Below are 16,532 nucleotides of genomic sequence, written 5' to 3'. Positions count from 1 at the left end.
TGGGAAGGAGGTGGTGGATGGACTTTATCCACTGTGCTCAGGGCTCATGTTGTGCCATCTTCTTATTAAAGCATATATCACGTAATGTTTTTGGAGCTTGACTGTAATCATTTTTTTATCTGCAGAGAGAATATGGGACTAGAAGCAGAAAGTAGGAATGATTTTTTTTTTTTTTTTTTTCATCACGATTGGAAGCATTTTTTGTAACACGATGGGAGTTGAATCATTTTTTTTTACAACTGATTAAATTTTAGTGCTTGCGTATTTATCAAAAATAAATAAAGAAAAAATTTAGCTTGCATATTTCAGCAGGACTGGATTCTAGTTGCTTTGAATGAATTCTCTACTGTCATATATTATGATGTGCTGTGTCATTATTGTTTATACATATGCTGACATCATTTTATGTTGTTTTTTATTTTATTATTTTTTGTGGGTGCGACATCTTAGACATGAGATGGAAACACATGGAATTGCTCAAGATTAAACAGCTACAGAAATAGTAAGAATAGATGGGTACAAAATTGTTTATTGGGATAAACAAAATGTTTAGGGTTAAGGTTTCAGGATTACAAGGACTAATAATATATGGATAAATTTAATGGACTTGGAGTGAAGATGAAGAAATAATGAACACTGATGGGCTAGGGGTATTCAGAAGAGTCTGCTTATGTTAGATTGGATAGTTTGTCCACCGGGAGGGGAGACTGAGACGGCGAGACTCTGTTGCCCATACTTTGAAGATGTGTTGCTATATTGTTTTATGATTGTTGCCAACCATGCTTGATGAGGTTGGGTAGTCAAGAAACATGTCAAAAAATTAGCATAGGTGAAATGACGTGCTGAGTGCTGATTGGATAAATGGCAAGGCATGAGAAGATAAATTATTAAAGAGAAGACATTATTAGTGGAGTGGATGAACGTTGGCTATGATGTTTTGATCATGTGCAACAAAGACTAATGAACTCACAAGTAGGACTGGTTTGGTGCAAGTTAGTGGTGCTACAGGGACAAAAGGTGGGCCATGATTTACTATACTAGACTTTTTTTTCCTTCTTCTCTCTATCAGTCTTGAAACCTTGACTTGGAGCTTGAGAGTTAAGACCAAAAGCCACCAGGACCACAATTGTTAAAGGCTCAAGGTGCATTAAGGCGCCAATGTCTCCTGGAGCCTGAGGCGCAAGGCGCAAGGCACAAGGTGAGGCACTGGCCTGACTGAAGCGAGACGCAAGTTGCTTATCAAAAAAAAAAAAAGGTTGTTTTGGGAATGTTTTCTCATTTAATTCATGAAAGAACACCTCTAAAATGCATATACTAAAATTTGATTATTATTTTTTTGGGAAAGAAAATTTGAGAATTTTCCAAAAGGCAGTCTGATCATATACAAACTAATGGAATTGAGATTTGAAATACATGGTATAGATCATGAGTAATGGATGATTTTGAAAACTAAAGGGCTTGTTAAAAAAAGAAAAGAAAAAAATTGCAGAACATATTCTGCTGAAGAAAAAGTGAAGCTGCCAAGGGGAGAGAGAGAGAAAAAAAAAGGAGAAGGAAAACAGAGCAGAAGTGCAGGAAAAAAAAAAAGAAGAAAAGGAGGGGAGAGAGAAGAGAGAAGAAGAGGGGCTTACCTGAGAGGCTGAGAGACAAATTGTACCAGTTGCACTCCTGCGGCTCCTGTCTTTGGGCTGGGAATTGTATTAACAATTTTTTTTTTTTTTAATTATTATTTTTTTATTTTTAAAAAAACCAAATGTATAGGATTTTACTGTTAGTAACTTGGTAAAACAGTACAAAATAAGTTTTTACTGTCAGTAAGCGTATAGGATTTTACCGTTAGTAACTTGGTAACATAATATAATAGAGCACACAAACACCACCCAGCATTTGACACGCACGAGGAGAAAAAATATACGTTCTTTAACTAGGTGCGACTTGCCCTTGGCATGCCTGCAACAATGGCGCTCGCTTTAGTTAAATCGACTCGCCTGTGCTATGCCTGCGCCTCTTGCCCCCGGTGCGCTTGGTGCGCACCTTTAACAACTATGACCAGGACAAAGGTAGGCAGGTACTATACATGACTTCACATATGCATTTAAAAAATATGTAGAGCTTTTGACTTGTGAAGAGCTTGAAGCATGCCATCTTGTATTTTTTAAGTTCCATTTTGCTGCAAGTGGTTTCTAATTGGTGAATTATACAATTTTGTTCCCCTAGTGTATGGTGCTTTTAAGCAATTTTGATACTAATTTATATAACTATAGAATTTTTTTGGTGTATATATATATATGTATATATATTTCTTTTACAGCTTTGGATTGCGTTAGATTGACCATTGTGGGTAAAATGGCTATTGTCATGTTATCAAGAATCACATATATAATTGTTCACTTAAATGTGTTTTGCAGGTATTCTCTTTTAACTCTTGTCTCAGAAGCCATATGCCATTTAATATATCCATTTCGGTGGCAGGTAACACTGGGATCTTGCTAGATTAGTACCTTTTAATATGTTCCCATTATTTATATGCTGCTAAGTTTGTGATTAAATGTCAGCGAAGTTTCTTTGATATTGCTGGACATGGCAGTTAATTGATTTTGATATTTACTTAATACCAGATGTGCTTATGTAGTAGCGTTGCCATTAATTAATTCTGTAAGTGGATTGCCATCTAATCTCTCTATGTTTGTTGTGCTGAAGCATGTCTACATTCCATTACTATTTTTCAGTGGAGTAGACTATATTGATGCTCCTACACCATATATGATGGGTCTTCATTCAGGTGTTGATACTACTGGTCTGACAATGGATGGTGTAAGTAATTTAATGTGCTATTTTGAGCTTCCATTATTTATTTTTATTTTTTTACCATAAATAGTTCTTATCGTCTGGGTGCCCACCATTCCTTTTCTATGTTGTCTTTCTTATTATTAATACTCTGTACATGTTAGTCTAAGATTGTTAATAGTTTCTCATTTATGTCTTATTTTGTCCCTTTCTGAGGAGTTGTTAAGGCAGTTTTTTCAGTTGGTTCATCTTATCCCCCTTATTTTTTTCAATTTTTTTTGAAATTATGTGTCCGCTGTGGCATCATAATTTAATAGCAATGTCAGTACACTATCATAAGGCAAGAATTGTGTTATGCTGTTAATCTTCCTGGAGATAATTAACCAAATTAGAGGTGCACAAAAAAAAAAAATGCTGTGGAACCGGTGAACCTGTCTGAATCATACAGTTCAGTCTGGTTCCAGGTCCAAAAATAGAGAACTGTTAGCTTAGGGTTGGTTCTGTTTTGGGGACCATTAGGACCTAGCCGAACCAAACTATTAACTAAATTTTTTTTTTTTTTTTTGATAAGTGAAACTATTAACTAAATATAAAAGACTTAGTTGACTAAGAACAACTTTCGTTAGTACTTTTGTTTCAAATATACTCTGCAGTATTGGTTAATTTCCTGGAGATGGAATATATATGCATATTATCATATTTTGATAGGAATGACATCACCATATTATAGAGGAAAACAGTTGTACAATGAGAGGATGAGGAAACCTTCCTCTTTTTATCAGTTAAGGACTTAAATATCAATTCTTGCTGTTCCTTGTCAGAATGTGTGCAACTTTCTCTCTGTTTTCAACTGGCCTCTTTGTCTGGCTGGGATAAATACCTCATACCTTTCTGTTTCAGGAAAAAAAATGTTTACAACATAAGTAAAATATATCTATCGTGCCAAATTTTGAATCCAACTTCTTCTGCATGCTTTACATTGAAGAAAAGACACTGATGTTCTTTTCTGTTCTTTTTTTTTTCTTTTCTTTTCTTTTTACGGTTGCTTGGCTGGAGGATCAAGAGAACCATGCTTGGTGTGAACCTCTGCCCATATTCTGAGTTTCTGACCATTTCATACGACAGAGATGATAAAAGCCTCTCTAGGTGCCCTAGGATCAAGGTGGCAAAGAGGGGAAACTGAAAGAAAGATTCTTCAAACATTATACAAGTGTAGAAAACATAGGAATATGTATTTGTTCTTCAAACATTTTTAAAACTGGAATCTCTCAAGCCTATCAATCCATATAGAAGACCAAATCCCAATCGTTGCAATGAAAGTCTCCCAATTTGATGATTAACTGCCTCCTTTGCCTGTCAAGCTGTCACTTGTGGGCATTTGATTTTTTTATTCTACTTGTTTGAATTTGTCCAATTTGTTGTCCATAGTACAAGTAAAGCCATGCGGGGAACCATAATTAAGGTATTTGTTTATTCATTTTATGTGTTTGATTGATTTTGTTTCTCCTGCTTCAGCTTAAGGATCTTTTTAGTATCAGATTTATAATGCTCATACACCTTGTATTTTGTTGAATACCCTGATGAATCTTGTAGCAATGACAACGTGCGCGCGCGCGTGCACACACGTCATAGCAACATGTTTTCTTGAATTAAAAATACACTGCATCCCTGTTTTTGTAGGTAGTTGTTGTGGAACTTGAGCATAATCGCATCACCACAACGGAGGATATTCCTCCCTTACCAGAGCCAGAATTAAGTTCTTTGCGTGTTGAAATAATGAAGTTATTATATCCAAATGTAGTGGGGATAGACCAGATGAAGGCCAGCCTAGTGAATTCATCTGAGCAATATCCCAGAGGTTGCAGCAAGCCTTGGGGAGAAGATCATGACCTTCAACTTAGGTGATACCCGGACGCCATATGGACATTTTTGTGATATAGTCATTGCATTCCTAGAGCTGACTGTTCTTACTTTTATTGCAATTTTCTGAAATAGTTGAATTAACCTGTATCATTCTTGCTTTTAGCAGTTCTCTAATCTGTTCTGTTCTTAAGATGCGTCTTTGTGTAATGGCAGACCAACTCTTCCCTTATGATTTGTGGTATAATTATAATATGATCATGTATAATCGCGATGTGGGTTTCTGTCATGATTTTTTGTGTCACACAGAGTGGGGACATCACACGTTTTTTTTTTTGAGAAGTAAGATTTGTATTAGAAGGCACTAAGAAGGAGTGCAACCCTCAAAAGAAGCACAAGGCCAAATAAACAGTCAAAAGAGTCCAAAAAATCAACTGTCTCCTCCATGGATTTACAATCTCCCTTAGAACCCAACAAAAAAGAGCCTAATTATGTAGAATTTCAACGTTCCTATAGGAGTCTCCTTTCCTTCAAAAGGAAACCTATTTCTTTCAAGCCATAAACACCACCAGACGTCCGAAGGCGTAACCCTCCACAAACCACGGACCACTGTACAACCTTTCCAGGCCTCAACTAACCCTTTGGAGGACCTGGGCATAATCCAGTAATCTTCTAGAGAAGGAAACTCCAACTAACATGTTCATAAGCCTTTTTAACGTCCAGCTTGCACAAAACCCCTGGAACCCCACTACACAATCTGGAATCCATACACTCGCCAGCAATAAGAACTGAATCAAGAATTTGACAACCTCCAACAAAAAGCATTTTGTGATTGCACAATTGATATCCACTGAGAATGAGAGAAATTAACGCTTCATTTTGAGTAAAGGATTTCAAATGAACGACTTTTTGTTTGGTTATTTAAGAAATATAGCTTAAATTTGGATTTAGTAATTTAGATTATTATTATTTTTTTGATAAGGGTAATTTAGACTAAAATTTTAGCAACACGCATGGATTGATTTGAGAGGATTGTATGCGTTGACTCCAAGTAACAAGGCATAGTGAGTTTCTTGAAATTTATGCCAACAAGGATTTAGTTGAACAATGATTGGAATTAAATGTCTCCATACCTCTATTCTAACATCACCACTTCCGAATTAACTTTGATTCCAATATTTTATTTAAGCCCAAATTCCTTGATTTCAAATCAATTTTCTTAGGTCAATAGGACTAGGTTGGCAAATTTTGATCAAAATTAGAGTTTGTATGTTTATTTTAGCTTTTGATTATTGTTTCAAAAGTTAGTCAGATTAGCAAGTTGAGTTACCTCTTGTCCAAGGGAAAAACTGGAATTCAAAGCATCAAGCAAGAGCGAACAGGTAATTTCCGACTCTCAAATTGTGCATACACCAAAATTAGGGTTCATATGCTTCCATTTATATCATTAAACCTGTTAGGGTTTTCAAATTACTTGTTTTGATATTCAAAACATTGTTTTAGAATACATAAAAATGTTTTGGATATATATATATATATATATATATATATATATATATATTTTAATCCTCGAAATCATTAAGGAAAAGGATTGACGAATTTTGGTAGATTGATGGATCAATTGAAACCCACTGGACCAATTTCGACCGCTTGGGCTTATTTTTGGTCAAGCTAAATCTGCGGAAATTTAGTTAAAAATCATCCACATATGAACACATGATTTTTAAAATGCTTAGTTCTTAACGTTGAAATTTAGTTAAAGTTGGTTTAAAATTTGAAAATCTGTTAAAATTTGTTATACCTATTCACCTCAATTTAAGTCTACTTTGTGCCTTTTTGCATACTTTACTATCAGAGCCTTGTGTTACAATCCTTAACCTTCCATTCTTTTATCCATATGAACCATTAGTGATATGCAAGTACCTTGTAAATGTTTTGTTAGGTCTTGCATCCCAATTCTTTTCAAGCACTGGTTTATTTTTTACTGTATCTTCTTTTTTTTTTTTTAATAGTGTACATTATCTTCATGTGTCTTGTGATTTGCTAATTTTCCGTCCTTGAGATACCTTGATTTAAACTACTCCGTGTAGTTTAGAATAATGCTCCGTTTGGTCGAAAGGAAAGAAGAGGGGTGGACGGACGACTGGATGGAAGAAACAAATTTCTTTCGTTTGGTAGTGAGGAGACCATGAGAGAAGAGAAAAGAGGATGGATGGGTCATCCTTCCTTCTTCACAAATTTTCTTCCGTCTATACAAATATGGACGGAAGACATGAAGGAAGAAATACAATGCTATCATAAATGTTTTTGAATTACAAAACTTTCCTTATAATTAGGACTTTCTGTTCCCTTCTCTTCCATCCAACCAAACAAAAGAGGGAAGTATAAAATCTCTTCCCTAGGGATATCTTTTTCATCTTTTCTTCTCTTCCTTTCATCTAATTTTCTTCCATCCTACCTATTAACTACCATCTACTCTAAAAGCTTAAGCTGTTAGAGAGGGTGTAAGTTAAATATATAAATCCTTCAATATGCCCCCTCACGTGTGGCCTTTCTTTTGGTCCAACACGTGTCTTTCAATTTTTAATTAGGGTGTTGGTGAGGTTTGAACTCGAGACCTTTGGCTTTGATACCATATTAACTACCATGTACTCTAAAAGCTTAAGCTGTTAGAGAGGGTGTAACATAAATATATAAATCTTTCATCACTACCAAATGGAGCATATAGCTTTGTTGTGAAGTTGACATGCTTTGTTCCCTTGAATTAAATATCATTTGGAAGATTTACGTGTTATCATCTAACGGAACTCTGTATGCCGTATAGTTATGCTACAAATTAATTCACAATCATACACATATTTTAGACAATGGTAATGTGTGTTCTATTTTAAACTGGTTATTGCCCCAAGTCTCTGCTATTTTACAAGGGAGAAATTGGGGAACTCTAGTTGTCGAAACTAGATTGAGTTGCTCTTTGATTTATGTGTGACGTCCCACATCGCCTGGAGGGAGAAGTTCATGGCATTTATTTGTGTGGACACCCCTTAACCATGTAGACGCGTTTTGAGGAAAACCGTGAGCACCGAGATGAATTATAGTTGTTCGTGTAAAAGATCGCTACTATAGTTAAAGGTAACAGAGGCAGGCAGCGAATCATGTCTGTAAAACCTGTTGGTTCCGTAGTTTGAGAATGATGTTGACCCACAGAAGGAACCACTATAATAACCACTATGTGCATTTCATTCTCTTCGATCTTCTCTTTGATTGCTTTTTATGAAGTCGCACCGGGGGCTAGTGCTTGCTATCTTAAAATGGCTCCATAAATCTCATCGGAAATGTTTGATGCTAGTATCTACATGGGTTGGTTCGGGTCGTGGCAAATGGTATCAGAGCCAATCCCTAGCTGGAAGTTGGGGCACCGTGCACAAATCCATGAGGGTTACGCCAACGAGGATGCTAGGACCCAAGAGGGGGTGATTGTGACGTCCCACATCGCTTAGGGGGAGGTTTGATGACACTAATATGTGTGGACACCTCTTAACCATGTAGATGCGTTTTGAAAAACCGTGAGCAATGAGAGGAGAGTATTCAAAGCAGAATTTCTACATGGGTTTTGGGCGGGCTGGCCAGCAAGGACGCTGGTTCCCAAGAGGGGGTGATTGTGATGTCTTTCATCGCCTAGGGGGAGAAGTTCTTGACATTTATATGTGTAGACACCCCTGTAGACGTGTTTTTAGGAAAACTATGAGCACCAAGAGGAAAGTGTACAAAGCGGACAATATCTACACGGGTTGTGGCGGGTCGTGATACTATCTGTTATGCTTGAACACTGCAGTACTATGGTATTGTCAAACATCCATATGCCATATTGTCAGAAGCACAAACTGATTCACAAGCACATATATATATATATATATATGTATGTATGTATGTACATGTATGATGTATCCATATATATTTCTAAACAATATAATTGTGTTTTGTATTGTAAATCGCTTATTTCTATAGCTGTTCTATTTGTTAATAGGGAAAACTTGGGGAACTTTGTTGATGCTCGACTGTAGTTGCTTCTATAATTTATCTGTTGACGCTTTAGTACTGCAGAATTGATAGTGTTCGATATGAAACATCTATTTCTTATCCCACGAATAATATTTATGTGTGCAGGTTTATATTCCTGAAGTTTTTTGCCTCGATTTTAGGTGGCTACCGCAATTTCATTGTATGAAATTTTACCTTATTTCTCTTTATATGTATATATATATTTCTAAATGTTTCTACAGTGTTCTTTGAAGTAGCTTGATGAAATCAGTATATGGCAGGAAAATACAGGAACTCATGTCTTCAACTCTCAAGCATTTTTGAAGAAGCGTTCTCGGTCAACCAACCAACCATCGGATCCCATGGTGATTTTATGTCCTGGCAGTTGTCATTATATTTTTCAACCACTGACTTACAAACTTCTAGTTTTCTTTATTGAAGAATCCATTAATCCATATACCAGATGATCTTCTCTCTCTCTCTCTCTCTCTCTCTCTCTATATATATATATATATATATATTTGTCATGCTTCTTTTGTGACTGAACTTCAACCATCCTTGAACTGAGATGTTTCTATCTTTGTTGTTGTGAACAGTTGTCACAGTTTTTAGACACACAAGGCTTCATGGACTATTTGGAGAGAGGTCTAGGTTCTGATGAAAGCATGAATAATCTTCTTGACAAGTTACAAGATGCAACTGGAAGAGGTCAAAATCCTCTATCAATTATACCCACTCCTTTGGCAGAGCCTGAGACTATAACCATATCAGATCCCGGTGTAGGAATATCAGGTGCTTTTTTTATAACCATTTACTAGAGGTTTTCAGTTTGGCATGATTTCAATAAAGATTCAAACATAAACATTTTGAGCTGGATATAATATTATTTGGATTCTAATTCTGCTATTCGCATCAGGGTCGGGTGCTAAATATATTTATGATAGATTTCCTACAAATATTAGAACAGAAGAGCAGGAAGAAAAGAGGAGGCAAATTCTTGCAGCAGCAATTGGAGCTGTAACTCATGCTCCCAAGTATATATAAATGACAAATTAAGATGTTACTCTCCATTTTTATATAGAGATATAGGCTGATTGTCAGACATGCTGCTTGTGCAGTTTTTTGCTTGTTCAAATTGTCCCTAATCTTCTATTCTCTCATTTACCAGTTCACCTTCTGTGGACCCCAAAGCAGAAAGTCTGAGTCCAAGGGAGAGGGCTGTAAGTTCTGTTCAAATCTTCATTATCACCAGTAACTTGAGTGAACTTCTGCAATTATTCAAAATCAAAACATTAATATATGTTTTACAGGCTGAACGGGAGCGCATGGTTTTAGACATAAAAGTGAAGCTGCAGGTGAAACACTTAACTTTTGTTCTTTTCATTAGATTTCCAGGTAGTTCTAGAATTGTACATATTCAGTGTTACCTTGATTCCATTTTAATTGGTTTTATATATTTGAATTGCCCTTTTTTTCATTTTTCCTTTTTGGGTTTATTATTATTGTTGATATTATTATTTTTGGGAAGGGGGAGGGGAGTGGTTTTTGCTCATCTTGTCTTCTAAATATGAGTGATTCGTTGATCCTTATGTACATAATATGTTTGAGTTGATGAACTCTAGTGATGAGGAAAAACACTAATTTTTGTGTGGAAGCTTTTTATATGGAAAACATTCGGCTGATAAACATGCTGTACTTATATGTTGATGACAGGTATAAGTACATTATTTGAAGCAAATATGGTCCTTTATTTTCCATCTTTTGTGTAAATTAGATTTTTGTCTACCGACATGAACAAAAGAAAAAACATGGAGAAAAAGACTCAGCCTCAAGGTCAAAAAGGGAATTTAGGGAGGAAGAATTACTGCCAACAGCTTCCAGTATAATCGAAAGCTCTTGCTTGACAAATATATATATATATATATATATATATATATATATCAGCTTTTTTTCCGGTATGACGGCCCCAGAAGTAGTTCGAGACAAGATTTTTGTTCCAAGTGAATATTAGTCTTCGCAGCAGTTACTCATAGAATACATATTGTCCCAAAGGCTTGAGCTGATAAAGAATCATTTCCACCATTGTGTATTAAACTCCCAACATTCTCCCTGGAGTGTTGGCTCCAGTGTGCATGTGGCGAGGTAAATAGACCAACCCAAAACCAAAACAAAGTTCAAACATGCACATAAAAACAGGGTTCAAATGCATATACGGAAAACAATGCATATATGGAGACTTGAGTTGAAGACCTCCCAGAAACAAAGCTTAGAACACCAATTGTCCCAAAAGTTCAAGCAATTAGAGAATGAGCCTAATAATGTATATCATGCTGGAACACCCTCCTTCATGGTTGGCTCCAACAGCTTCTGATTCAGTATTCTCAATTCCTCTTTAAAGTCCAAATGGTGTTTTGTAGAGGCCTTCTCTACTGATATGGGACCTCTGGATAAATAGAGGAATGGAATCCAGAAGTGCTTGCCAACCTTGTAGTTTCAGTCAAGAAATTTTCTTTAGCTTTTGTGGGTGTTCGTTAATACAATCGTGCTACAAGTAGCAAGGTTGATATCGAAAACACAAAATATGAATGATTCAGACAACATAGAATCGGAGGTGGATTGAGAGAGGTGGAAGCACAGGCAAGCTCGAGAGAGAGTATAAAGATGGCAGTGTAATGATACACTATTGACTCCCTTGATAAAGGTGTATGGAGAAAGCATGAGGGAGAGGCTCTCTCCATTTGGAGGTTGTTTCCTCCCCCTTCTGCTCTTCCCCTATTGGCCTTGGAGTATTTCCTTTTATAGGCCAAGTGAGAGGTTGGGTGATGTCTATGATGACATCACCTGTGGGCCCATTAACATGAGATGGGTTTAATTTGTATGGGAGTCATATATTATTTCTCTCTACAAGCCAGGTCGAGTGTTGACTCGACGGACCCTAGACTTCAGCCACCAAACCAAGTACCTCCTCGGATCCTAGATAATCCTGAGTCCTACTCCCAACTCAGGTTTTCAAGTCCTCGATCTTTTGTTCGGGTTATACAGATGATGTGGCAAGTGTCACTTACCTTTGACCGTTGACCGTGTGACTTGTGGGCCATTGTTGATGATGTGGCCTAGCCATGCAGACTCAGCCAAATCCATCCCCTACAACTTTATCTTATTTACGTCTTGGAATACAAACCATACTGGATTTTTTCCATTTGAGACTGCTGCTGGTCATTTAAGCACCTTTATGATCTATCATCACCACCAGAATTTTGCATCTTTGGCACCAGTAGTTGCTTTAGGATCTTGTTGCAAGATGTATAACAAAAGCTTTACAGAGCAATGGCTGCACTTTGAAGCCTCTGGGGGAGATCAGGCCTAACATTTTTCGTGTTACTATTTGCTAACACCAAAACTAGGTAGGAACCCCACTTCTGCTGAAATCCTCTCACTATCTTCGGCAAAATTTAGGCTCTTATTTAGTTTTCTTGATTCATCAAGGTAAAGAGACATATAACTCTCTCAGGTATGCTATATTTTCGGTTGTCCAAAACTCTAGCAGCATAAAAAGTAACCTCCACCAGTAGTTCTGGAAATTCTTCATAAGATTTAGGTCTGGATGCCAACTATTAATTATGAGAAATTTATGAGCAGATACAATGGGATATGCTCTGAAATTTTAATACACTTTAGAAATTTCATATGAAACTCAAAAAACTGTTGTTTGGGATATAACCTCCAGAAAATCGAATTTATTTTGATGTTCCTCAGCCCAATGTGGACCACTAAAGGGACTAGGTGAGGCCATGGCCCCTCTAAACTCTCATAAAACTCTGATAAATGGCCCCTAATTAAGTCTTGGGTTACGTAATAACAGCCCACATCATAATAATACACTCTTAACATACGACCTCAAACCCATTAAGATGTATCTTCTATACTCCATATACACAGTATTAAAGCCTATGTTACGTGGACTCGGGTACGTGTGTCAAGTACGGATATGCATCCACGCGTCGGATGTTTAAAATCCCTAAAGAGGACATATGGACACTACTGAATATAGGTATTTCTTAGTGTTTAATATAGGCATTTCACTCATTTTGAAGTAATAATATTGAATATGTTTTCTGGGTGCTTGTCCAACCAAAAGTGTCAGAACACATATTTCATATCCATGTCAGAGTAATGTGTTGCCGACACGGGTACTTCACCTACTTTTGAAGAGTCCATGTAACATAGATTAAAGCTCAATGTATATTTTAACTATTTTCCACTACATAATATGTACACAATACTAAAACCCATTGTATATGTTCTTTATGTTTTTCTTGTACATTGTTTATTTGGTCATTTTTCTCCATATTTCTCATGCACTTACTTTTTCATATTTGTTACAGTGAAGTCTATAGCTTGTTTTGTTAATTTAATTCTTTCCACACAGCAAGAGCACATTATTTTATTTGGTTATTTCAAAATTTCTTGGTTACTCTTGTCGGATTGATCTATGTGATGTATTAAGGAAAATATCAAATTTTCTGCAATTTTTTTATTTTTTATTTTTTTTCAATTTATTCCTTACTATGTGTTTTTTATTCATATATAAATTCTTGTCCTATGTGCCTGTGAACTGCTGGATTATTTTGATGTGTTTATTTGATATGTATTTTCCACCTTCTCTAAAAGGCCGTCGGGCACAACTTTGATAGTGGATATTTAATCTTTTTATTTAGTTTTTTTTACAAATTTATGTCATTCTTGACTAGATCTATGACAATAAATTTTTATCCATTTTTGTGCATATGTATACCATAATTAGCTAGGCATATTTTTGTATGTACTTAATGGAATATGAAATAATTTTAATTTATAAATGAACTAATTTTAGATATTCTTTACATGAACAGTTAGAACTCTATTTAACTCAGTTCAACAAAGACTTTTTCCAACTACTTTGGGTATTTTTCAATTCTATTCGATCTAAGGTCAGAGCCTCAGTCAAGTCACATGTTACCAAATATTTATTTTACTAACTTTATCCATCTTAATTTTGAGGACTATGCCACTCTTCTAACTAGCACACTTGGCACTATCTTGTTTGCACATGTCCAAACCATCTTAATCATTTTTCTCTCCTTTTATTTCCAATTGGTGATACTTCAATCATTTCATGATTGTGTTCAACTCTAATCTATCCTTGTCTTGCCGCACATCCGTCTCAACATTTGTAATTTCTTTATAATCATTTTATTCACATGTTGTTTTTCTATTCCATAAAGAATGGTTGGTCTAATAGCTGTTTTATAGTATTTCCCTTTCAATCTTAGCGATATTCGTTGATAACGTAATATATATGATGCACTCCTCAATTTAATCCATCATGTCTTAATTCTATGATTAACATTATCTCCATCATTCATTATGAATAATTGAGTCTTAACAATAAAAATGAGCATATTTTGTACCTCTTGATTCTCAAACTTCACCACATCCCTATTTGTATTTTTTAATTAATTAAAGTTACACTCAATATATTCAGTTTTCTTCTTACTTCTCTTAAACCCTTTTAATTTCAGAGCTTCCCTCCAAACCTCCAATGTGGCACTTACTCCTCAACAGTGACTACAAAATCTTTGTGTATGTTACCACTTCCTCCCTCTCTCTCTCTCTCTCTCTCTCTCTCTCATCTTGTCTGCACTGCTGACATGATGTTTAGTCAGAAACTCAAAATACAAAGGAAACTGAATTCAAGTACAATTGCACTACTTATGGATAGGGCTGACATAATCTGGCATTAGCCAAATTAGGTCTAGGACCTCCAGTTAGATGTTTCAGCGTTCATATTATTCGAGCTAATGAACAGTTAAACTTGACTGTGTCGAGGATGTAGTTTTGAGTTTTTTATTTTTTTGTCCTTACCTTTTTAATTTTGGGGATGGGTAGAGAAAAGCTGATCAACTTCAAAATAACTGCACTATCTTTAAGTTATGTACTGTATGTGATTTTTATGATGCTTCTGGTATGTTTATATATTTATTTATGTACTTATATGTCTATATATATACACATTGCTTGGGCTTGCCTGGTTTGAGTTTAATCAATGAACAGGTTAAATATCTCTGTTCCCATAATGTTTTGTTCACTAAGAGGGAGCAATTTCACATGAATTTAAGATGTTCTTCCCCTCCCGTTTTTTTTCTTTTTTGCTTTCTTAGTTGGTACTCACACACACATGCCTCCACTGAGACTTGAACCCTTGACCTCCCTTTGGGAAGTAGGGGCCTGGTATCGCTAGGCCACTGGCATGTTGGTATCTTTGCCTCCCATTTTGCTCTCCCACAGTGGGAACAAAGACCAAAAACGCATCATATTAGTGAAATCATCTTTCTGGGAGATGTTTCCATGTAGCAAATAAAGCCTTAATTTTTTTCTTCTTAATCCCCCCCCCCCCCCCCCCCCCCCCCCCCCCTCCACTCCTTTTTTGGGCTGGGTGGCTTCCTACAACAACCAAGCCTTTTCCCAATTACTTGGGGTCGGCTACATGAATCCTATGTTTCCATTCCACTCTATTTAAGACCATTGCCTCAGTCAATTCACATGTTATTTACGTTAACTTTGGTTGATATTGTTGCAGTCTTTGCCAACCCCAAGTAAGTGGGAAAATGCTTGGTTGTTGTTGTTGTTGTTGTTGTATCATTGTTGTCTTTCTTATGCTGAAAATTTTATTTTATTATAATCGTCATTTTGGTTCAAAATGGTTTGCTGTGTCAAACAGGGTTTATGGCTTCGTCTTTTGAAATTGGGACCAACTGACGATCCTCTTTCATCATTTGAATATGGAACTATCCTGGGTATGATTTCTAGAGGAGTTCGTTCTCCCTTAGATGCTTTCTGAGGCAAACTGTTTGTTTCATCTGTTGCAGATTCTGTCTGCTTAAATCGCACAAAAGGTCTTGTAAATTGACTTGTACATATATATCGGCTTTGCAGCTTTGATTGAGTCTGATGCTGAGGGGATTGGCGGTAGTGGCTTTGTTGAATGCATAAGGGAGCATATACATTCAGTATGTAGCTTCAAGATGATTTAATCAATTTTCTGGGCACAGCATTTATCTTACATTTTTCTGTATTTGTGCTCTCAGGGATGGCTCTGTCAATTAACTGAGGAACAGTTTATTGCTGTGAAAGAACTGGTATGCTAATTTTTTTGAGATTGTCAAAGAAATTACTCGCTACTTTTCTAATGATGTTTATTCTTCATGTAATAGTCAAATGATGTAGTTTTTTTTTTTGTTCTATATCTGTCAAAGAAATTATTTTCATCGTGGAATTACCACTATTGCTTGAAATTTCAAATGTGGAATTACCACTATTGCTTGAAATTTCAAATATTAGAGATTCTTAGTGGTTTGGCCTTATTTTATTTTCCCTTCTTTTTAAATTGTAAATTTCGATCTTCTTCATTCTTGAAGTTGTTAAATCTCGATCTGTCCATTTTTCCCATTTTCTTCATCCAATTGTCTTTCTCTTTCTCCTAATCTGAATTTGTGTTACTTCAGCTTAAAACAGCAATCACTCGTGCAACCTCCCGGAATGACATGGCGACTGTTAGAGATGCGCTTGAAGTGTCTTTTGAAATGTATAGAAAAGACACCAATTATGTTTCAGACTATGTCCAACGCCATCTTCGTTCTCTTTCTATCTGGGAGGAGTTACGGTAGGTGTTTACAATTTCATTTTTTCTATAAATAACTTCCCATCATTGTATATTTGCTTCCAATTTGTGCTGTTGTACTTTTTATTACTATTACTGTATGTTCAAACTCATTAGTAAGCTTATCAAGCGATTGTGAGTCCCA

General features: G+C 36.0%; 1 protein-coding gene across 1 annotated transcript in view; it reads left to right on the top strand.

Annotated features, from left to right (window-relative positions):
- LOC132307794 (DENN domain and WD repeat-containing protein SCD1) overlaps nucleotides 1-16,532 on the top strand; it is a 40,626-nt gene that overhangs the window by 12,427 nt on the left and 11,667 nt on the right. The window contains exons 6-18 of the mRNA XM_059805659.1: nucleotides 2,409-2,472; nucleotides 2,701-2,814; nucleotides 4,468-4,688; nucleotides 8,815-8,869; nucleotides 8,970-9,053; nucleotides 9,285-9,480; nucleotides 9,605-9,722; nucleotides 9,857-9,908; nucleotides 9,999-10,043; nucleotides 15,449-15,524; nucleotides 15,664-15,737; nucleotides 15,816-15,866; nucleotides 16,233-16,390. Coding sequence (XP_059661642.1) covers nucleotides 2,409-2,472; nucleotides 2,701-2,814; nucleotides 4,468-4,688; nucleotides 8,815-8,869; nucleotides 8,970-9,053; nucleotides 9,285-9,480; nucleotides 9,605-9,722; nucleotides 9,857-9,908; nucleotides 9,999-10,043; nucleotides 15,449-15,524; nucleotides 15,664-15,737; nucleotides 15,816-15,866; nucleotides 16,233-16,390 — 1,308 coding nt within the window. The remainder of the gene's footprint in view (nucleotides 1-2,408; nucleotides 2,473-2,700; nucleotides 2,815-4,467; nucleotides 4,689-8,814; nucleotides 8,870-8,969; nucleotides 9,054-9,284; nucleotides 9,481-9,604; nucleotides 9,723-9,856; nucleotides 9,909-9,998; nucleotides 10,044-15,448; nucleotides 15,525-15,663; nucleotides 15,738-15,815; nucleotides 15,867-16,232; nucleotides 16,391-16,532) is intronic.

Source organism: Cornus florida, unplaced genomic scaffold (genome assembly GCF_030987335.1).
Source record: "Cornus florida cultivar Cherokee Brave unplaced genomic scaffold, ASM3098733v1 CherokeeBrave_3.0.0_Hap2_Chr05, whole genome shotgun sequence".
NCBI classification, from domain to species: domain Eukaryota; kingdom Viridiplantae; phylum Streptophyta; class Magnoliopsida; order Cornales; family Cornaceae; genus Cornus; species Cornus florida.
This window is presented reverse-complemented; position numbering and strand designations above follow the sequence as displayed.